This window comes from Chinchilla lanigera, unplaced genomic scaffold, assembly GCF_000276665.1.
Source record: "Chinchilla lanigera isolate Chin_1 unplaced genomic scaffold, ChiLan1.0 scaffold00021, whole genome shotgun sequence".
NCBI lineage: Eukaryota > Metazoa > Chordata > Mammalia > Rodentia > Chinchillidae > Chinchilla > Chinchilla lanigera.
Genome location: NW_004955422.1, coordinates 15,891,384 through 15,915,489, shown reverse-complemented (window position 1 = coordinate 15,915,489; position 24,106 = coordinate 15,891,384). Strand labels below are relative to the sequence as shown.

Below are 24,106 nucleotides of genomic sequence, written 5' to 3'. Positions count from 1 at the left end.
AGGCCGGGAGTGAGTCGCCGGTCCAAAGACCCAAAAAACCGGCGCTCCCCGCCCGAGGCTCCCCGTGCACTGGGGGCCCACCCTCTGGGAGCCAGCAGGCATTGTTTTGGTTTTTTTGAGACAGAGTCTCACTTTGTAATTCAGGACAGCCTTGACCTCACTATAAGCCCAGGCTGGCCTTGAACCCACAGCGATCCTCCTGCCTCAGCCTCTCAAGTGCTATTATTATAGGTATGTGCCACCACGCCTGGCCATAATGACTGTTTTAACCAGCACACCATTGATGATATGCCATTGCAGGTGAAATTCTGTTATGGGGATACTCTATACAAATACTCAGCCTTTAATACTCTGTAAATAGAAATTTGCAGAAACCATTTAACTACAAAATCTGATTTGAGCATTGCTATCTTTGAACTGTGTAAAAATGTTTTAAAATAACTTAGGTAATTAGCATTTGGCTTTGTGTAGCTTAAAGTTAGTCCTTTTGCCTCCTGAAACCATGCTAGGGAAATAGTGTTGCCTAGATTTTACCAATGTGTTTTCACATCCTCATACTTACTGTAATAAAAACAGTGAGGCGCATGGCAGCACAGCTTGGTCATCCCATCCTGTTGCCTTCTGAAGTTTGTGTTTCATGTAAGAGAAGAAATAAGTTTTCCAATATGTTTCACTGTTTTGCTGGGGGTGTGGCACAGTGGTAGAGTGCTCATCTAGTATGCAATAAGGCCCTAGGTTCAGTCCCCTATACCACAATCAGAGCAAAAACCAGAAACCAAAATGTTTCACTGTTGTAAAATTTATTTTGTAACTCTCAAGAGCTGTGTTTGAATCCTTAGGCAGGCTTTGAATTATTTGCCCAAGCACATGATTAAACTTTATACAAGGCATGCATGTGTACAAGTATATGTGCACATGTGTGTATGTGGTATGAGGGAGATTTCTCTAGAACTGTGAGGTTGAAGTTTATGCCACTGACTCTAAATGTTGTTGTGGCTGTGGCAGGGTATCTAAGACTGGGTGTTTTTCCTGTACTTTGTGGTTATGTGTGGGGTGCATGTGTGAGTTCTGAAACATACTAGCAAGTTAATAGGGAAAATTTTAAAGTAGTCATATGACTGTTGTGTGTAAGTTTTATATGTGTCAACTAACCTGAATATAATTGATTTGAGGGAAAAGTATTGTGTGAATACAGGGTACAGTTTAACAACTTTGGGCATTCTTGATGTAATAGAGTACATTTCTCAGAAATGCAGTACTTCTTAAAGTCAGCCCTAACTTGGCTGTAGGGTGTGCTCCTGGCTGCTGAGTCGCTAGACTGTCACCTTCACTAAGGGAGGCTTCCAAGGACCCAGTGTATGTGCTGGACAGCAAGTCTCACACTCTGAGACTTAACTGGAAGAATTTGGGCCTCTGTTGGCACTTGAGGTGCTCAGTAGTGAATCCAGCGAGCACCAAGACCCAGACTTGAGTCCATTCATCAGCTCATAGAGTCCTGTAGTTTCCAAACTTCAATCTCTGAGTCACCTTGTCTTTGCGGTGCTCTCCTTCCTACTTTGTGGCACTGTAGTGCAGTTGCTTGTGGGAAATCACACTACATAATGAGTCCTACTGTGTTGAGCCCTGAATCAGACAGTGTGGAGTGTTGGTGTTACCAGCTTCGGGTTCTGTGCTAAGCTTCCCAAGAGTATCTTTCTGGTTTAGTAAGAAAAGTTGCTTCCATTCCTTGTCAAGGAACAGACACCAGTCCCTGGAACTCTTCCTCACACTGTGACTGGCATGTGGAATGCCAGCCTGTGTCACAGAGCTGCATCCATGAGAGAAAGGCTCCTTAGCCTTTGTGCAAGACACCCCTGAGGTTGAAAAGTGTCCGTCTCATGGAAATAGAGTGGTATATTTACTTTGGTGCGTTAAAGTGCTTGTTGTATGTCACTTAGATAATGTTTATTCCACAGAAACCCACATAAGCTTCTTGGAATGAAGGACAGCTTTACCATTGTGCTTCTGTCCAAAGTATAAAATGTATCATAATTCACAGATTACATGACCTTTATTTTATACATCTGTTCCTTCATAGAATTTAGCATATTTTGCTCTGGGAATGAAGCTTAGTTGTAGAACACTTGCCTAGTACGCTCAAAGCCCTGGGCTCCATCATTAGCATGGCAAAAAAAAAAAAAAAAAATCTAAAATGTCTGTCTCCTCCAACTGTGTGTATGTGTGTATGTGTGTTTGTATATTGGTGCTGGAGATCAAACATAGCACCTTGGCAAAGTGCTTTGCCAGTGAGCCAGACTCAGCCCTCAGTGTCTAGTTTTAAATGCAGAAAGCTGCCCACATTAGTTTGCATTAGAGCAGATACTTTGTGTGTTTTGTTTGTTTGTTTGTTTTCTGGGTTTTTTTGTTTGTTTTTGTTTTGTTTTGTTTTGAGAAAGTGTCTCACTCTACCGTTCAGGCTGACCTTGAACTCTCTGTAGCCCAGGCTGGCCTCAATTCATGGCAATCCTCCTACCTCAGCCTCTTGAGTGCTGGGATTACAGGCATGTACCACTACACCTGGCATTAGAGCAGATATTTTAAAAATCAACCCTGGTGTCTTGTGTTTGATTCTATGGGAAAAGCTGGAGACTGCAGAAAAGGAACTCTGACCATATCATGAGGAGAGCCGTCTAGTGCTCACTCACTCTCTGCAAAGGACCCCAGCTTGGCTTGCCTCACAAGTCAACAGACGGAAGCAGTGGGATGCAATGTCTCACAGCCTAGGGAGCAAACAAATATCAGGAAAAACTTGGGGGACTGGTGGTTACAACACATCAATCTCTAGGACCACTGGCATATCACTGAGATGCTCTTGGTGCATATTTGATGTGGATAGAGGATCTAGAAAGGCATTCTAGAAAGAGTCCTATTACCCTCTGGTTACTGTGTTTTTGTTTGCCTTTTTTTTTTTTTTTTTTTTTTAGTGGTTGGGGTTGGGGGTGCTCCATATATAGTCCAGGCTGGCCTTAAACTCATAGTGATCCTCCTGCCTTAGTTTCCCACATGCTGGGACTATCGATGTATGCCACCATACCCAGCTTGGTTACCTTGTTTGAAGCTTTGGGGCTAATGGCTAGAAGAGTTCTTGTTATCTAGAAAATTGAGCATGTTGCTAAAGCTTAAGTATTTTGTCATATTTATGTTTGCAGTTTTAGTAGAGTAGGGGAAAACAGGTGATTCTCCTATTAGAAAATGATCATATGGGTAGATGGGTAACCTTACCCACATGGGCAATCAGGCAAATGAGTAAACACCATGTAGCTATTCAGTTCAAACACATCAGAGATTTGGAGAAATGGAGTTCTGCAGTAAGTATTCTCAGTAGCAAACAAAAGAGACCCAGTTGCAAGATGCAATGAAAAAAGAAGGTAGTTGTGCATATCACCAAACATCACAAAGAGCCAGAGTGGAGGTGGCCACAGGTGTCTGCAGATTCCAGATTCTGCATCTTAACACAGGGGCTCTGTGCACTTTTGGGAACAATTCTACCACCACCACCCTCCCAAGAAAACTGGGCTCTAATGTGCCCATCTGTAGTGTTAGCCAAGGTTAGGTGCCCATTCTCATAGTTCACAGACTACCTGGTCGGGGAGGGGTCGCTATCTGTATGTGGAGCTTGGGCCAACTACCCAGCCAGGGTCCTCTGCACTTATTTCCTAACATCGCATGACTTTTGGATGCACCATCCTAGTTCTACTGCCTTCACACCCTTCCCACTGCTGCATCAGGACCCTGGGCTTATCTCTAAGTGCTCACAGTCACTGCCAGGAAGGAGGTGCAAATAAAGGCCAGAGCAGTTTATACTAAGCTTCAGGTAGTGGGGGCTGAAGGATTCCTTGTCCCTTGTTCACAGTACATGTCTGATATGTACTAAAAAAAAAAAAAATTACAGCTGGTGCAGTGGCATGCACCTTTAATCACCCAAGCTGCTAGGGAGGTTGAGTTCAAAGTTCAAAGCCCATCTAGGCAACTTAGTGAAAAACTGTCTCAAGATTATAAATAAAGTAAAACTGGCTGGGGATTTAATTCAGTGATAGAGTGCTTGGTTCCATCCCCAGTACTAACAAAAAATAATTAAAAATCCGACAAAGTCATCTCAGAGTACTGAGGACATAGTACCTACTTAGTCCACTTGAATGTGAACACAATCTGGAAGCCCTCCTGACCTGCAGCAGCAGTCGTCCTTCTCCCTGGCCTGGACACAGCATCCAGAATGGACCCTTAACTTAATGTTACAGAAGTTCAGATCTTTGCTTTGAAGTTGATTTACACTGCTTCCTGTGGCTTCCATGTGTGGGTGTGTGTGTTTTTCTTGTTTGTGTAAATGAGTTACAGCAACTCTCTAGCCAGGTTTGGCAGTCTTTGGGATCACCTACTACTTCTTGTACATATAAGCACACTTCTGCTGATCTGTTTCTTTATGAGTAGTTTTACTTGTTTCAGCTAGGAAGTCTCTCCATTTTTTTTGCTCCACCTGAGATACTAAAATATTTGCTGCCTTCTCTGGTACAGTTACTCTCTGGTGATTGTTTCTGCAAGTCTAGGAGTGACTTAAGGAACTCTTAGTTGAAATTTTATGTGAAATATTTTACTTAGAAACATAAACTTTAATTGTAGTAGACTTTACAGTATGAAAAGAAAAGGCCAGTACTATTATTACCCAGTATTTATCTTTTGAAGTTTCTATAGAATGTTCCGCACAAATAATTGTAGAAAAATAACTAACTAAAAACAACCTAAACGTTTAGGAATGGTGGGGGTGTGTGTGCTGAGGTGTATAGCTCAGTGGTAGAGTGGATGCTTAGCGCATGTGAGGCCCTGGGTTCAATCCACACCACCGTATGAAAAAGAAAGAAAAAGCCAGATATAATGACACGTCTGCAGTCTTAGCACTCTGGAAGGCAGAGGCAGGGTGATCACAAGTTCAGACCCAGCCTAGGTGACTTAGTGAGACCCTACCTCAAAACTAAAAAATGGGGCTGAATTGTAGCTTAATGCAGAAGCCCTAGGTTCAGTCCCCATCCTTCAAAAGAAAGAGACGGGGAGGGAAGAGAGACAGACTGACTGACTGACTGAGATTGACTTGGGTGTTTGTGCACATAAACTAAACATACCTATCCTCTCTGTTCTAATGCTGTCCTCCCTTCTAGGCTGTTAAGTCTCTTTTTAAAAAGTGTTGTAGGTGAGCACTTCAGAAATAAGACTTACCCTACTTATACTGTTAATCTTTCACATGCCTCTGTTAGATCATTTCTAGAGACATTAGTGTAGTAAAATTGTGACTTGGGTATTTAAAAATAAAGCATGTGTGATACCTCCAATCACATCAAGGCGTGCGTCAAGACTCCCTTGCCTACTTCCCTGCAGCACAGCCTTGATGTTGCATGCGCTCTGTGCTTATGATGCATTCTGCAATGGAACGAGTCGTTGGGATTTCTGGCCCTCTAGAGAAGAGACCTATGGGTTTAAACCACAGGATGACCCAGTGACTTAATTTATCAAGTACCTATTTACTTAAAGAACAGTGTAGAGTAGAAACTGTCATCCATTACTTGTTTGCTATATTAGATGATAGCATTTTTGTTGTTAAAACTCTACATTGCAGCTTGGTGTGTGGTGCACACCTATAATCCCAGCACTGGGGAGACTGGCTACACAGAGCTTGAAGCCAGCTCGGGCTACATACATAGGAAGATCTTGTCTCAACATCCCCTAAACCTCCACCTGCCCAAAACTCACTTTTTTAAAAAGACTCTCACAAAGATAGGCACTGATGTCTTGACTAAGGTGTGGTTTCCTCTTCCTAGACATTTTTTCTTCACTGTTAAAAAGGGAATCAGTGTTATGTTTTCCCCTAATTGTCCTATTACTTTGGATGTGCAAATTCTGCTTGGGCTTCATAAGCTGGTAGTAATACTTAAATTCTATAAAATAATGGTGGGGCCCAGGGTATAGCTCAGTGGCGCAAGCACCTGCCTGGCAAGTGCAAGGTCCTGAGTTCAAGTCCTGGTACCAAAAAAAAATTACTAATTTAAAATTGAAGTAATGGTAATTTGATTGGGAATCAAGAGAACTCTAGCTTTTTTTTTTTTTTTTGCTCAGGCATTCTCCATAGTGTGTATGAGACTGGCATTACAGGGGTGCTGTTAATAACATTAAAGCTGTAGAAGATGAAAGGAAATGAGAATATCCATTATTACACTTTTGAAAATGCTCAAAGACAATACTCCATTAACTTGTTTTATGTATAACAGTGATTCTTTAATTTGAATGTCTTATTCACAGACATGAGTTGCTGGAGGAAGCCCGGAGGCAAGGCTTACCATTTGCGCAGTGGGACGGGCCAACGGTGGTTGTATGGCTGGAGGTACATCCCTTTAGTACGGCTATGCTTTGTGATGCAAACTTGTTAATACATCTCTTATCCCTGCCTGATGTTCTGATGCTTCATTCTTATTTCCAGCTCTGGGTTGGGATGCCCGCCTGGTATGTGGCTGCCTGCAGAGCAAATGTGAAAAGTGGGGCCATCATGTCAGCCCTGTCAGACACAGAGATCCAGCGGGAGATTGGCATCAGTAACCCCCTGCACAGACTGAAGCTGCGGCTGGCCATCCAGGAGATCATGTCGCTAACCAGCCCATCCGCCCCACCCACATCAAGAACGGTGTGTTCACAGAGGCTCTGTGTGTAACCTCTGGGGAGAAGGCAGGCAGACCCCGATGAAGGCAGTGTCCTGCTAATATTGCTTCCCTGGTGCTTCATAATCACACTCAGGGTGGCTTCAACTTAAAATTACAGTAAAGTATAGATAACCCCTAACTTGTGGGAATTGAGTGATCCAAAGAATATGTGCCAAATGCTTGTATAAAAGCTTAGTTAGAAAAGCCTCATTTAAAAAATGAGGCCTTTTTGAAAGATAGAAAATTGTCACAAATTTACATATGAATTTGTCAAAACTGAATAAGTCTGAGGACCTCTTGAGGAAGGAAAAATTAACATCTTAAGTAATATTTTATATTTCTTGGATTTCATTTTCTATTTCATGGTTCATACTGAATGATTAGCACTTGTCCTGTATATAGATAGCTGCTAAGGAAATTATATGCTGTAAATGTTAAATTTTTCTTGAGAAATACAGATAGCAAAATGTACAGATAAGTCCTGGACTATATAAACCCTCACATACATTCCCCAGGGCATCAACACCTGGCTTCTGGTACCTAGGCTAGAAATGGGATTGTGCTGACCGTACTCAATGTTCTTTGTATGAGTGTATCTGTGTCACTTCACAGGAAGGCAGGACTTAAGGAGTAAATTTGTATGTCCGCTGCAGAGTTCGGGCTCTTCCACATAACTCAGAAGTGCCTGTGAAATACAGCTGATGTGCTAGCAAGGGATGGTCACTACCCAAAAATCTAACTGGTTCCTAGAGAGTTCTAATCTTCTCTTCTTAGTGAACATTTTTTTTTCCCTACAAAAAAGAGGGAAAGGAGGAAAAACGATGAGCTCACTGGGTGCACCGTGCTGGTGTGTCACTGTGGGGCCAGCAGGTGCTCTCTGTCTTGGGAGCTGCAGGTGTCTGCTCAGTGCTACCTGTATGCACACAGATGCTTTCTACTTGGGGAGTCTCGAAGCGTCCTCAAAGAGCTTCCTGGTAACTATTCTGATGAAACATTAGTGGTCATTAGGAGGCAAGAGCAGGCCGGCTCCTAATTTGCAGAGTTCAGGGGTTTTTTATTTGGCTGTTCAGTCCTCTGTGTTAGAGAGAAGACAGACTCTTAGAGCCTTGTACACATACTGCTGAGTAGTAGGCCAAGGTCTGCCTGCAGCTCACAGTAACTTGAGACACAAAAAATGTGTTGAGATTTTGTTGTTTGTTAGAGAGTTAAGAAAATGAACAGTAAACCTTTTTTTATTACCTGTAGCTCAGAGAACTCTTTTCCTGTTGGAATGCTTTGTAACTAGAATCAGTCTCTTCTCTAGCTGTTTTCACATTAGTGTGGCCTTTCTAGAAATGAGGATGCTGTGTGGTTTTTCCAAAGCTTTTAAGAACCCTCTTCCAAAAGGGAGTTTCCATGATTCAGTTTAACTATTAGTGAGGACTGGATCTCACATCGGGAAGACTCTCCACACCATCAGGTACAGACAGAAATTACTCCCCTAGGGAGCTTAGAGTGGCCCAGCAGGGTGGCCATCAGTCTCATGGCTGGCTCTGATGGTGACACAGGTCATTGTTTTTGGTGTCTGCATTGTTTGACTCTCCTGTGGCTCACTATCCTTTGCCCTGGCCTCTTGGGCTCCCTCTGGCTTTTGGTCATCCGCTGAAAACAGCCCCAGGAGGCCCAGATGAGAGCTTCCTATTGTTAGCCTGTGTTTGGGTGAGACTACTTTTTGCGTTTTGTTTTGTTTTGTTTTGTGGCTTTGGGAGAGCCAGGAAAACACCCTATCATGAGCTATACCTCCAAGTTGGTTAGACCATTGTAAATACTGTATACGGAATCACTCTTTACTGGAGAAAGTTTTCAGAAGTATAAAGTGTGTTGTTCTCTCATACGTACTGGTAAGCATGATATCTACGCTCTGGAAATCATGTGTTGTTCTCCTTCTGTTCCTGACAACACTGTTAACAAGGCGTGGTTATTGTTTAAAAGGGGATGAGCTTGTGTTAATGATCTTGGATTTTCTCTGTGGGCATCTGAAATGAAAATATGCAAAGAGTGACCTTGCCTCATGGCTCTTTCTCTGTGCCTGTGGCTTATATGTGTGCCCCTCTCCTCTCTGTCACGCTTCCCTTGCCCTGGATGTGGTTGGTGCACTGGGGTCTCCTTAGACCACAGGAAATGTCTGGTTAACGCACGAAGAGATGGAAACACTCGCAGCCACGCCACAAACGGTCAGTCAGCCCTGCAGCTTGCGCTCCAAAGTGTATTTGCCACTCCAGACTGATTGGGTCCTTTGCCTTTTGTTGAAAACAAAAGTCATTTTGCATTCGTTTTGAATACGTATTCTTTTTAGGTTATTAGTTAATGGGTAGAGTCAAATTTGCATTTTTAAGATATTTTACAGGAACTTAGTTTGTAGACTTGCCCCATTTCAAGAAGATGTGATTTGCGTCTCCTTTTGGAGAGACCTCAGTTGAGCACTCTGTTGTGATTGCCTAACCCCAGCTTTCTCCTTTACGAGTCTGCTTGGCATGGAAAAAGTCTGCTCCTTGCATGGGAAGTGGAAATTCTTGGTTTTGCATGAGTTTTGCATGATGCTTCATATTTTGAACATTTTTCACTCAGTCAAAGATGCATGTTCCCTGCAGAGTTAATTTGCTTGCACTACTGAAGCTCACTAATACTAATAGTTATGTTGTTTTTCATTCCTAACCACCTAACATCAGGAAGATGAGGAGGGAAGCTGGGCTCAGGTTGGAGTCTTTCTATAATATTTCTTCATTCTGTAGCAATAAAAAGCAATTGAGCATGTAAACTTGTGTGATTTGCTTTAGTGTATGTTTTTCGCACCTTAATTTACTCATGGTATTGTTAATGACTTGAAGCATTAGTCAAGCAAAGCACAGGTTTAAAGAGTACGTCTCATGGACAATTTTGAACATTTCTTGTATGGAGTCATGATAGTTACTTTTAATTAACATAGGTTGCTTTATTTATTAATAGAATCTTTTATGCAAAGTTTCCTGGCTTAGGCAGCTCCTGAGATTATGTACCTGTAGCTCCCTGCTAGGTTAGTTTTAGGTATAAGGTCCACAGATGAGAAAATCACGAAATATACTTCCAAACCTTAAAGTTGGCATAGGGCCTTTCTTCTGTGTCTTTGTATTGGTGTTTTAGTAAGTACTGTCCTACTGCTGTGTTGATTTTGGATCTTAGAAATTAAGCCTGTTACCACTTCATGGAGATTGAAATTTTCAGCTTCCTAATTCTTCACCTCACAGAAAGCTGTGCCCCAGTCATTTTGCGGCCTCTGCATTTAGATGACTTGATTAAATTCCCAGCTTCCCTCAGCTGTTGTGGGCCTTTGGTGGACACAGTGCATTCCCAGGGGACTTGCAGTTCTTGAGCTTTTCACAATGGCACAGTATTCAGGGGCTCAGAAGAGTTTGCATACATCTGAAAACAAGCATAAGTAACTTCCAGTTTTAGAATTTTTTTGATTATAAGATGATGCTTGAAATAGTTGTTTCTGTCTGCACTTCTAAAGAGTACTCAGTTATAGCACCTGGTTGCTTGTCTTGTTTGTTGTTTGTTTAAAAAGGAAGAAAGGCCAGCCACCATGGCGTACATCTATAATCCTAGCACCTGAGAGGCTAAGGCAGGATTGCTGCAAATTTGAGGCTAGCCTGGGCTACATAGTGAGTTCAAGGCCAGCCTGGACTACATACTAAGACCCTGTCTCAAAAATATAAAAAGTTTAGAAATTAAGAAGGAAGAGAGTAGCTACTAACTGGATTTCCCTGTCTGGGTTTAGGTACCCTGTGCCTCCAGATAAATCACCTAAATTAACCAAGTTGGAGATCTCTTTATAGGACCAATAGTGACCATCAGTGAATTAAACAGTGCATTTCATAATTACTTAAGTTTCCATATATTTAACATGGCAAAGTAGAACATAGTCACCACTTTGATATAAAATAGCCAGCATCAGAGGCATGAAGTATCATTAAATAAGCTTAGCATTTGCTTTTTGCAGTGAAAGTATAAGAAGGGACAATGCAGGAGATTCCAGATTTACCCCACATGCACTGTCCAGCAGAAGCTTGGTGCACTTTCCCACCATCATCTCCCAGATGGAGCCACCAGGACAGAGCTGTGCATTGTGCTTTCCCTGTGCTGGCACTGAGTGGTTTAATTCCTAAGGGGAGATTTAAACTTGGGAAAAAAACACTGAGGTGTAATCAGCACTGTTTGCTTAACAGATACAAGACAAGACCAGTTGTGTGTGAAGACTGTGCCACCTTCAGGAGCCATCAGTGAGCAGGATGGCTGCAGTCCCACCCTCATGGAGCTCACATTTTACTGAGCTTGAGGCTGGAGGTGACTTGCCCATGCTTGGAGCATGAGGTCCCTTTGCGCACTTCTTCAGAAGGCAGTGCTGGCAGCCCAGGAGAGGAGGAGGTGCTCCCTGAAACAAAGTCTGAGCTGCTAGAATCCATATTCTCAGTGACTGCAAAAGAATAGTCAGAGGATATATTGAGTAAACAGAGATACAAAGTGTTTACTTCTGCACAATTTTTTATTTGGAAAATTTCTTTCCTTCTTCTGCCTATTGAAAGATACAGTCAGCAGGCCAGAAAACATCAAATATTCAGGCCATGAATACCAGGCCCATGAGAATAAAGACTGAAGGACTGAGTCGTGGTAGCACTGTTAGGTATCTTAGTGGTTACCAGAGTGGTGTATTTCTCACTCATTGTTTAAAAAAGTTGTGAGACCTTCTTTTCCTGCCATTGCAGTGGTCAGGATTCCAGCACAGTGCCGAACATAAGCAGTCAAAAGTGGACACCCCCTTTGCTTCTTTCTGTTCAGGGAGACATTCAGCACCTCACTGCTGAGGAAGATGTTAGCTCCAGGCTTTTTGTAGATGGCCCTTAACAGATTGAGGCAGTTGTCTTTCATTCCTAGAATGCTGAGAGTTCATAAATGAACAGTGGATCTTGTCACATGTGATTGAGATACTATGAGATGTTATGGCTTTCTTTGTCTTTCTCTTGATATGTGTAGATTTCATTGTTTTTTTTCCCTGTCAGTTGTTAAACCAGCCTATTCCTGAGACAATAAACACATTGGACATGATTCCTCATTTTTTTAATGTAGTCCAGGATAGTCTGAAGCTCAGAGTACTCCTGCCTCAGCCTCCTGAATGCTGGGATTACAGGCATGCACCACCATACCCAACCAAAAAAATACATCCTGAAGCTAGATGTGGTGATGCACCCCTGTAGTTGCAAATACTCAAGCGGCTGAGGCACAAAGGTTGGCTGAGCCCAGAAGTTGGATGCTATAATGTTCTATGACATTTGAGTGTTTACACTAGGATTGGCATCAGTGTGGGACCTCCTTGCACGGGGAGTGCTGATGGGTAGCCACTACTATGCTCAAGCCGGGGCAATGTAGTGGGACTTCTGTCTTAAAAAGTTGGGTGGAATATTCTGTAAGATATAGCTAGGTTAGGTTGATTGATAGTATTATTTCAGTCTATATCCTTCCTGAATTTTTTCCTTTTCTTTTTTTTAAAATTGGCTTGTTCAACCAGTTATTAAGAGGGGAACATTGAAGTCTTCCAAGTTTAATTGTGTGTTTCTGTTTCTATATTCCGTCTTATTAGTTGTTGGTTTATCTCTTTAAATTTATTTTCACTGATTTTCAAATACACCAAATTGTCATTTAGGAAAACAAAGTATTAAAAATAAAATCAAAACCAGCCAGAGTTGATTTTAATGATTTGAATTGATTCTTCAAACTTGTTCATGAGTCGTGATCGTTCTTTGTTCTTATATTATTGCATTAAAAACCATTTCAGAAAGGGAATTGTAATCAGTTATGGTTTTACTGTAGTTTGGTAAATAAATTTATCACAAATGAGTCATAAAACTTTAATGATATGATTTCTGTTTGTATTAAAACTTTAAAAAATTTGAAAGATAGGAATGGGGAGACCAAATTATTTGGAAATTATAAAGAGCGGTGTTGTCATTAATTTAGCCTTTGAGAATATCATCTAGATTAAAAATCTGAACTGATGTCACCCATTTATTGAAACCAGACACTTGCATATGGGGACATGAACCACGAGTGGATTGGCAACGAGTGGCTACCCAGCCTGGGCCTTCCTCAGTACCGCAGCTACTTCATGGAGTGCCTTGTGGATGCCCGGATGCTAGACCATCTGACCAAGAAAGACCTGCGAGGGCAGCTGAAAATGGTTGACAGTTTTCACAGGTGAGTTAGTGCAAATGATTCTGACTAATGAACCAAGAGACTTTTCACAGTTGCCACCTTTAAATAATCTCTTATTTTTGTAAATAGAAACAGCTTCCAGTGTGGGATTATGTGCCTACGAAGGTTAAATTATGATCGAAAAGAACTGGAAAGAAAAAGAGAAGAAAGTCAGAATGAAATAAAAGGCAAGTACATTATGCTTGACGGATGTAGCACATGCCTGCTGCCTGCGAAGCAGCCTCAGTGGCACATACCTGTAATTGTAGCACTCTGGGAGGCTGTAGCAGGAGAATCACAAGTTCAAGCCTAGCCTAGGCAACTTAGACTTAGTAAAACCTTCTCTCAAAATAAAAATTATAAAAAGCTAGAGATATAGCTCAGTGCAAAAGCCCTGTTTATTCCCGAGTACCTCAAAAAAAAAAAAAAATCGTAGGCTTAGTGGTAAGGCACTTGCTTAGCATTTGCATTGCCCTAAGTTTGATCTCTAGTACTGCAAAAAGAAAAGCAAAATAACCACACGTTTAGCCGGGAATGGTGGCACACAATTGCAATCCCAGCTACTAGGGATCTTAAGGCAGAAGGATCACAAGTTCAGGGCCAGACCTGGCAATTTAGCAAGACCCTGTCTCAAAAAATTAAAACTAGATTTTAAAAGGAGGGGTGCTAGGAATGTTGCTCAGTGATGGAACACTTGCCTAGCATGAAGAAGACCCTGGCTTCCATCTCCAGTACCACCAAAAAAAAAAAAGAATCAGGGAAGACTTTTAAGTGGAAACAACTGGCCTGATAACAAAAGGGTGGAATGAAAGGAGTGCCCTGAGGAAGTGTGTGCTTATCTCAGTCTGTAGGCTGCCCATCTTGGGGCTGGCATTATTCCATGTAGTTTTCCTTTTGTTGTTATACACTGTATATGCTCTCTCAGAGATGCTGTCCGATGCTATTAGATCAGAGCAAGGCAAACAAGCCACTGCCTCTTGCTTACTGGGTGGCTCTGAGCTGGGCATGCTAGCGCATGCCTGTTATCCCAGCAGTCGAGAGGCTGAAGCAGGAGGATCATTGCAAGTTTGAGACCAGCCTGGGTTTCAAAGTGAGCTCAAGGCCAGCCTGAACTGCATAGCGAGACCTTGTCTCAAAAAGACAAAAAAGAAAATAAAAATAACCACGTCTTTGGGGTCTTCTCTAAGGGCTGTGGCAGCACACAGAGCACCTTGCAGTTCTGCTCCCAGAGGGAGGGAGAGGCCAGGCAACCTTCAGCGTAGCACCCCCATTTTTAAAATTTAATTTTCATTTTTTTGAGACAGGACTTCACTAGGTTGCCTGGTCTGGGTTTGAATTTGTAATCCTCTTGCTGCAGCATCCCTAATAATTGGAATTGTAGTCCTTGAAGAAGGAACAGAGTATCCTATGGGCAAGGGAAAGACATGTCAATAAGAAACAGGCCAGAAAGTGTAAGAGGGCATGGCAGCACCCCTCAAAATGACAGAGACAGGCATTCCCTCTGCATACAGTGCTGAACATCATGCTCAAGGGAATCTCCCAGAATTGTTAGAAGTTGCTAAGAGCACTACAATGATGAGAAGAAGCAAGGCTTATTGAATAGTGAGTAGTATCAGGCACTGTGTCAGGCTTTCCATGGTTGATTTACTCAGATGGCACCATGGTTCTGTGAGTGTTATTTTCATCCTCATTCTGATGTCCTTTTCTAAATAAAAGGATGATTGATTAGCTGGGGAGGTAGCCCAGTGGCAGAGCACTTCCCTAACATGCACAAGGCCTGGGGTTCAATTCCTAGCACTAAAAAAAAAAAAAACAGAACAGGTTGAGGTTTATGTAGAAAAGAAGATCAGAAATGAAATACATCAATCTGTTTGTTTTCTGTATCTGTTCTACATATTTCTTCGGTTGACAAAAGCTGTCTTTGAAAGGATTGGTTATCATATATTTCTGGAGTGCCTATTTTTAGGTCTCTAATAGAGCAAAGTAATAATTTATTTGCACTAGATAAGGTCTCCACAGTCTCTGGTATGCTAGAGAATGTCTTTAAGGTTCTGTCTTTTTAAAATGAGAGATATGTTAAGATGTTTAACATAACCAAAGCTTCAAGATTAGAAGCAAAGGGTTTGTGTTGACCTGAACAAGCTATCTGAACTGTCATGGTGTCTCTCCTTTCGTGATGGAAAAGTATTTTAGGAGACTCTGGGGTCTATGCAGGAAACGTGCTCCTACATGATAGGTATTTGGGTTCTTACATCCTTCTGCGTTTGGACTCTGGACCCTTAACCTGTTCTTTGTTTTTTGCAGTGCTAGGAATTGAACTCCAGGCCTTGTGCATGCTAGACAAGTGCTCTGCCACTGAACTTCATCCCCAATCAATCATCTTGTTTTGTTCCCTGAGTATATCATATACATAATCTTATTGTGACCCCTGAGTTCACTAGGGGAGGAATCCTAAGAGGAAAGTTTTTGTTACAATGGGGCAGAGCCAAAATACCTGTGTCTAGGTGCTGTGTCCACCAGTACTTGTGGGGATGGAGTCTGTTTTCAGGGACTGAAGTATGAGGATCCACAGTAGAAATCTTTCTCCTGCGTTATGGGAGGTGTGTGATGAAGAGGCTTTTTGAAGCCGCATTTACAGTTGTTTTGTTCTTTCACAGATGTGCTTGTTTGGAGCAATGATCGAGTGATTCGCTGGATCTTATCCATTGGCCTTAAAGAATATGCAAACAATCTCATAGAGAGTGGTGTTCACGGTGCACTTCTGGCCTTAGATGAAACCTTCGATTTCAGCACACTGGCACTGTTGTTACAGATCCCAACACAGAACACACAGGTGACACCAGAGTCTGTCCCTGTGCCCACTTAGTCACGGTGTTCAGTTCTAACATGTTTATAATATAGATACTTAGTTGTTCCTTTGAATGGAGAGAAAACTTAACCCTTGACAACTAGTACTCTCTTTCCATAATTAATCTATAATATGATAGTTCAAAATAAGCAAATCACTGTCTTTGTCTATTTTGTTACAAGCATGTGAGTCTTTTAAGTCTTTGTTTTTAAAAATTGAAATGTGTAGCATCTTTCAAATATATTTAGTTGTTGTTTTGTTGCTTCAGGCTCGAGCTGTCTTGGAAAGAGAGTTTAACAACCTTTTGGTCATGGGGACTGACAGAAGGTTTGATGAAGTAAGTTTTCAGCGCCCCCAACCCACTATAGGGCTTCGCATATGCCAGACAAATGCTCTACCACTGAGCTGTACTCCTAGTCCACTATTTAATTTTTGGTAACCCTCAAAAATAATTTTCACATAATAGAACAGATTGCAGTCTGTGATCAGAGTCTGTGTTTTGGTGACAAGTGAATGTCCTGCCCCAATCCCTGTGTTTGGAAGGTTTGTTTCAGAAGTATATTAAATTTCCCCTCGTGCTAAATCATAGCTCACATATTCTCACACATTAGAATTCTCTTCACTGGGCTTTAAGAATACTTGATTTTCACAAAGAAGATAGAAGCTAACTCTAATGGTAAAGTGCTTATTGGCATATCCACCATAAGCCAGGATTATTTATAGCTTGAATATTTTGAAAATTAAAAAAATGCTTTTTATAGTAGGAAAGTGCTTTGTCGACAGTAAGAAACAAAACATCATGATGAGTGAGAAGATCACATCCCTGGTGGCCCAGGACTGTCCTCATTTCTCTGTTAGGGCCCCACAGGAATGTCACCATGCTTCCTTTCCCGCTGAAGTTCCAATTTGAGCAGCACATTGGAAGGTCACCAGGAAGGAGTTAATTGAACCAAAAGAATCTTGAGTTTATGAATCATTCTAAAGAACAGTTATCTTTCCTGAGTGTGTCTGTCCATGACTTTTTCTGTTTTTTAATTTGCCAGGATGATGACAAAAGCTTTAGGAGAGCACCTTCATGGAGAAAGAAGTTTAGACCAAAGGACATTCGCGGCCTGGCAGCTGGGTCAGCCGAGACACTCCCTGCAAACTTCCGAGTCACTTCTTCCATGTCTTCCCCCTCTATGCAGCCAAAGAAGATGCAGATGGACGGTATGTGGTGGGCCATGTAACCCACCACTTGCTGGGAGCATGTGTGCGCTAATAATTACCTAGAGTGGCCATTTAATGTGTTACAAAGCATCTGAGTTTGGTTGCATGCCCAGATGTAAATGCTTCAGAATTAACCCTAACATTTGTTTGTAAATGGTTAACAATAATAATAGAATTTTTTATAAACTTGTCTGGTTGAACCTTAGCATACTCGCCCAACTAATAAAGCTGAGCACCTATCTGTGTTCTCAGGGCTGAGGCTGATGTCCCTGTGGGTTCCAGTGTGTGGCAGGCAGCACCTCCTTGCCAATAGAATTGCACTGTGGCTCCTTGGACTTCTCCCCACACTGGAAAAAATGGCCAAGTAAACTTTAGCACACAACTTCCAGCTTCTGCAAACTATCTTTCCTTTTTCCTTTCCTCTACTATTATCTTTCCATATACTTACACATGTGCCATCTAAAGAAGGACAGGGAAAAAGGTGAGAGCCTAGTGGAAACTACTGGGTCAGCCCTGCTCCCTTACCAGTGACATATGGCAAGGCAATGGCCTTTCCAGTGAGAGTTGGGATGTCCCTTCAATAACCGCTGATGGAAGAATGCACTTGGTTAAGAGTAGACCATGGGTCCCTGACAGACTTAGCTGTGATCTCCTGCTCACATAGTAAAAGGCACTGCACAGGGTTAGGAGCTAGACTAGATCCACATGCAGCTCTGGTGCTAGCAGGTGCACAACCTTAAGCAAGTCATTTAGCTGTGCTGTCTCTCAGTTTCCACATCTGTAGCATGGGCATCACAGCGTGGTTTTGATGATTGAGTCGTCTGGGTGAAGCTGATGGAGTCCTGAGCCCTGTGTCATTGCTGACAGTCTCACTGTTAGGTGAAGACTTTATTCATTCTTTTTCTGATGCACATGGTTATGCTATATAAGCTGTACCAATGGGATTGTTACAATTTTCCTGTCTGGCCCCTACTATAAGTGGTTTTTTTGCTTTTACCGGCCTATATGAAAGTCAGAGAAAAGTATACTTGTATAAAATTTTTTAAGCTGAACACTTTTGATAATGATGGCTCTCAGGAAGACTTTTTATAAAAAGCTATGTTTTGTTAGAGTTCAAAAATATGATCAAAGGGAAAACTCCAATGTGTCTTTTAACTATCAACTTCTTAAGAGTTAGCGTTTTTTCCCTCAAGGAGCATGCTGTTGTCTTACAAATGTTGGGAAGGCATGGAAGTGCATGCCTTTAATCCCAGCACTCTGGAGGCTAAGGCGGGAAGATCACGAGTTTGAGACTAATGTGAGCCATAAAGCCAGTTTAAGGTCAGGCTGTACTACATAGTAGGACCTTGTATCATAAATAAATAAGCTGTGACTTGGCCTTCAGCTTAATTTCCATTGTTCTACTGAGTAGTCTAAACCAGTGCTCTTTTGTTTTCCCTTTACTTTCAATTTCTGTTTCCCCATTAAGAATCACACTTTCTCTCTAAACATTAAGAGCAATATTAACATAGCTGAGTGTGGCACATGCCTGCAATCCCAGCACTGGGGAGGCTGAGGCAGAAGGATTACTGAGAGTTCAAAACCAGCCTGGGCTACATAATGATTTCAAGGCCAGCATGAACTACATAGGGAGACCCTGTTTCAACAAAACAAACAAAACAAAAATAAAGAGTAGTATCAATGAGTTTGTTTGTTGCTTATTTTGTTTTTGTTGGTGGGACTGGGGAGGCTTTTTTGTTGTTGGTGTTGTTGTGGGGTTTTTTTTGGTGGTACTGGGGATGGAACCCAGGGCCTTCACACTATACTACATTCCCATCGCTTTTTTATTTTTGAGACAAGGTCTTGCTAAGTTGTCCAGGCTGGACTTGAACTTGGAGTTTTCCAGCCTCAGCCTCCCAGAGTGCTAGGATTATACACATGCGCCGGCATACCCTGCATAATGATAAGTTTAAATAGATTAAAAATAAACTAGAAAAAGGTATAGGGGATATATTATGTAGAAGGCAACTATGCCCACATTGGTAAGGAAGATTGTTTTCAGTGACCTGAAAGTCAGTGTAAGGTAAATTTCATCAGGTCTCTTAGACTTTAGAATGAAGGTTTACAATGATTGCCCAATCTCACCAGCACAACCAGCTGTCTGTCTTTTCTAGAACTGTGGAGCAGGACATTACTACTCCTGGTATTCCTGTGGGAAAACAAATACTGTACAACTGGAAGCACAAATACCTGCTAAAGATGTCGAAAGCTCTTTACCCAGTTTGTGACAGGGTAGACTTACCTGTTTAGCCACCCAGTGTTTGTCAAACAAGAACCCTTCTGTCAGTGTTCTCCATTCTTTTTTGTAGAAACTGAGACAAGCTTTAGTATTCTGAGGGAAGTTGTACTGGTCATGGCCCCTGCGGCTCTGACTCTTCTGTGATTCACCAGTGAGAGCAGTGAGTGCAGGGCAGCTGGCTTTCCCTCTTCTTCTCTGGGCTGTTGATTGACCCCATTTCATTCTTGGAGGTACAGCTCTAGAGAAGAAGGAGAAGTCCAGCTAGTATATAAACGCACGGCTTAAAGAGATAGAGTAACCATGTAGAGTGGTTGTCCTTTATGTATATGTACACCTTGAAATTGTTTTCATATCATAGGGTCCTCTATTACTATTTTAGGTTAAATGCCAGTGTCCCCAGGCTGCTTGGGTGGTGGAAGAATCACTTCTGGGCAGCCCTCATGTTCTTGCCATGGCTTCTCCCTCCCTCTACCAGGCACCTTTAGGGCCCCTCAGTAGGTACCGTTGTAGGTGTGGAGATGTGTGTCTTACCTGTGCCCCGTGTGACGTGTTAAAACTAACTGCACGCTGTGTTTGCACGCTTCCTCTCGTGGTTGTCGGAACAGGCAGTGTATCAGGAACACAGAGGTTGGATTCTGCTACAGTCAGGACTTACTCCTGCTAAAGCCTCCTGTTGGTGAGTAGAGAGCAGCGCAATCCCTGGAGATCGTCCCTGGTACAGCTGTTAGTAGTGTGAAGCTGTAACATAGCTAGGAGTATGGGCTTAGACCATGAGAATTTAAAAATTGGGAATTCTAAAATTATGGACATACTAGCTTTGTACCCATTAAGGTGATTTTGGAGTTACAGTTGATCATAAAGAGGTCAGTGTGTCCTCATTTTTATTTTTTTTCCATTAATACATGTTTGTTGTACTTAAATTCATCAAGGGGCGTTGGTACCTATATATAACACATCTTAATTCTTTTTACCTATCTTTTCCCTGTTCCCTGTGCCCTCCAATTTTTAAGGAAAAACATGTATTTCCACTTTTTCCTTAAAGCTGAAAATGCCTGCTCACTTGAGGGGATGGGGAGGAGAGCAGCAGCTGAGGGAAGGAAGCCCCACTCAGCCAACAGCTAACTGATGCCAGGAGGCCAGAGCCTGGGGTTGGGGAGCAGTTCTTCCATTTTGTACACAGTGGTACACAACTCCTAAACTTGGTTTGTTATAAACATACATACACATACACACACACTTGTACTGGGGATTGAACCCAGGGTGTTTCCACTGAGCTATATTCCCAGCCCCCCTCCCCTTTTTTTGGAGGCAGGGTCTTGCTAAATTGTCTAGTCTGAGTTCAGACTTAGAATCCTCCTGCCTCAGCCTTTGGGCATACTGGGATTACAGACATGTGCCACCGTGCACAGCAGAGAGATTGCATTTTAAACACAGAGCTGCATTGCCAGGCCTGGGGCTCTGGTGATTCACCTGTGTCCTAGTGGTCTGGAGCTTCAACTGACAGCAGAGGTGCTGCTGATCCGTGTTCAGAACCCCAGCTGGAGCTCTGTCTACTCTGCTCAGGTTTAATGCCTCAGCTGGAATCTGATATCCGCTCTGTAGTCTTTTCTTTTAATTTTAACTTTTAGAACTGGTGCAAAATCTAGACAGTGAAGGAGCTCTCTGCTTAGTGAGTGTAGTCCTTGGTGTTCTGTCTGGTGGTGCTCCAGGAGGCAGGAGGCAGGAGGCAGGAGGCCTGGGGGAATGGGACCCAGCATTCGTGTCTTGAGTTCACGATCCTTTTCCAGGTGGTTTGTATTAAGAAAGGCTTTTTGTTTGTTTTTATCTTCCAGTTTACCCACACTACTTCTACAGATGATTATGCAGCATTTTGAATCCAACAGAGACTACATTTTTGAATTCAGTGGAATCTCTAATCTGTTAATACTTGTTATATGGACCCTAAGATATTTTATTACAGAGTTTTTAATTAGTGAAAAATTCATGAATACCATAGAGAAAATATTTTAGAATTTAATGTTTCTTATATTTATGTAAACTTATGACTTTTCATTTATATAGTTACTTACTTTTTCATGTATATCCAGGCTATAAATATCCTCTTGAATCAATTCATGTTCTTATACCTAATTTTAGTCTTTCAAATGAATGTACTGTAATGCTTGTATGTATAAATCCTATGAACAAATATAGGGCTTTTGTAAATTATGCACTTATTGTAATTATCACTGTTTAATTTTTTAATGATAAGCCATGACAGAAAAAAGGATTTTACTACATTTATAAAATCGTCATGACACAAGCAATGTGCATTATCCTTCACCTAGCTCTACATCAATCATTTTAAATAAGCAGACTTAATTCCAAGCAGTTATTGTCATATTTTAAGGTTGACTGACCTTAACTGAACTTTTTCTAGCAAGAAATCAGCGTCTAATAAAATTGGGACTGAACAGTTACACCAGAACACTAAAAACCTCCCTTAGCACTGGTTCCCATTTCCTCATCTGTCTCTGGACTTGGGAAGCTTGTCTTCAGAGACTTGACCAGAAGCCATCAGCTGGGAGCTGCTCTCAGCAGGGCTAGAGTGGCCAGGGGGCCGGCCCCAGCCTGGCACCTTCTTGCTGCCTCTCTCCTGTGAGCAGGTGGAAGGTGCTCTCCAGTTGTTCTTCGAGGACCAATCATTGAGCACTGTGCTCACATCTCACAGGCATCACTGCATGAGCAGATGAAGGCAGGAAACCCTGAAAATAAAGTTGTGCAACTCTAATAAAGGCCTTATTTTTCATATGTAAGTCATCTTTTTTACATTTGTTTGTAAACATGCTTAAAAATGAACCTAGTCATACATTTTTAGATTTTGATGATATAGCCATTTTGGATTGTGCAAGTAGCAAGTGTAACTTTTACTTTTTAAATGGCATATTAAAAAGCCAGGAAGGAAGGAGTCAGATCATGGTGCATTATTTATTATGCAACTGATACATAGGTAGAAGCAGCATGTCTTTTTACATTTGGTTTCTGCTTTCAATTCACTTGTACAATTCATTGTTACTGTTCTGTTTTTCTATTAATCTTTTGTGAACTTCCTGATTATGTAACAAAGTGTACAGTCTACTTTTGAACTATTTTTATCACAGTATTATTTATTGCTTTCTTTCAATAAAGTACTGAAGCATTTTCCACTGCCAATAAAGAGTTCTGTGAATAAGCCATGATTTTTAAAAGTTGGCCACAGCTGTTTTTGTTCCTGCTCAAGACTGGTTCCCTGAAGGCACTGTCACTGTCTGGAAGGTACATTATGGAAATGAACTGATAGAAAGCTGGAAAATGGAAGTGTAGGATTGCAACCATCAGCAAAGAGAAGATGGGGTCCTGCTGGAGCTTGAGCCTGGTTAGACCAGGTTGGAAAGTGCCCTAGTCCGTTTGGGGTTGGGACACTGACAAGCTTGACTCTTCCCACTGTTTGCAAGCCTTTTGTTCAGGCAGCTGATGTGATAAAGTTGCTGTTTGCTCTAAGTAATTGTGGGTTTGAGGTTTTGTTCTCTACTTTTTTCCCTGCAAAGTCTGTCTGTTCCTGAATGGGATGCAGGGCATGGGGAAGAGGCCAGTCTTTCCTGCATTCCGTGGTGTGTCGGTGGGTGCTGGGTGGGTAGATGGTTGGTAACCCAGTGTGCTATTGCTGCTATTCTCAACACCCACATATCACTTAATGCATTTAGATAACTCAGATGCTTTTATGTCTCCTCATTTCCTGGCCTTATTTCCCTAGTGAGAATGCGTAGTCAGTGATTTTGCCTTACAGCCACCTCTCAGTATCCATGGAGAAAAGATAGCAAGACCCATGACTGCTTGGGCCCTTGTGTAAAATGCGTAGTATTTGCATAGAGCCTGCATATGTGCTTTAAGTCATCTCTGGATATCTTACACTTATACAGTGGAAATGCTGTGGAAATAGTTGCTTGCTGCTTAGGAGACACTGACAAGAAAAACATCTGCATGTGTTCAGTACAGACACAAAAAGAAAACAAGGGTTTTTTTTAAATTCCAGTACTGGCAGTTGATCCCAAGGCCTTCACAGTAAGCTATATCCCCAGTCCTTTTTAATCTTTGAGATTAAAAAGGTCTCACTAAGTTGCTAAACTGGCTAGCCTGTGCTTGAACTTGGGATCCTCCTGCATCAGCTTCACAGTGCTGGGATTACAAGCATGCATCACCAAGCCTGACTCAGTTGCAAATTTTTAAGAAATATTTTCAAGCTGAAGTTGGTTGACTCTTTGGATGTGGAAATGTGGAACCCATGAGTACAGAGGACCCATGGTGCTACTTGAGGACAATTTTCTATGCATGTTACACCTGGCACACAGTTCAGGAACATGGAGTAGAAGAAGGTGGCAGAAGAGAGCAGTCAATTCCTCTGGGGGCTCTACAGGAGAGTCCTCACCTCTTGTAGCTTGTAGCAGTGCCTTGAGGCATCTCCTCCACCCAGCCCCTCTCTGGCCCCAGCACCACAGCACAAGCCAAGCTCCTGGGCCGCATCCAGATGCAGAACTTGAAATCTGCGCACACCGAGGGCTGGGATTTTGCTTAATTCATGCATCATACGGTACGAATCTACATGCGGACTGTTCCTCAGCTTCAAGGAACCAGTGCAAATCACCTTGTGTTAAATGGGAGCCTCGCTTTTCTCATGTGAACCTTCAGCAACAGCTCCTTGTCATTTGAGTATGAATCCTTAAACAGGTCTTGCCCTTTGCTTTCAGAAAAACATTGGAGCACAGTTTTTTT

The 24,106-nt window shown here is 42.1% G+C and overlaps 1 protein-coding gene across 1 annotated transcript in view; it reads left to right on the top strand.

Annotated features, from left to right (window-relative positions):
* The window catches only part of Ppfia1 (protein tyrosine phosphatase, receptor type, f polypeptide (PTPRF), interacting protein (liprin), alpha 1), a gene marked incomplete at its 5' end in the record, with an annotated part of 105,842 nt that extends 83,297 nt beyond the window's left edge, over nucleotides 1–22,545 (top strand). Inside the window, 9 exon segments of the mRNA XM_013514113.1 lie at nucleotides 6,325–6,406; nucleotides 6,503–6,703; nucleotides 12,811–12,986; nucleotides 13,074–13,171; nucleotides 15,641–15,816; nucleotides 16,100–16,168; nucleotides 16,875–17,040; nucleotides 19,924–19,994; nucleotides 21,151–22,545. Of these exon segments, the coding sequence (XP_013369567.1) occupies nucleotides 6,325–6,406; nucleotides 6,503–6,703; nucleotides 12,811–12,986; nucleotides 13,074–13,171; nucleotides 15,641–15,816; nucleotides 16,100–16,168; nucleotides 16,875–17,040; nucleotides 19,924–19,982 (1,027 nt within the window). The 3' untranslated portion in view covers nucleotides 19,983–19,994; nucleotides 21,151–22,545.
* Between the last annotated feature and the right edge of the window lie 1,561 nt (nucleotides 22,546–24,106).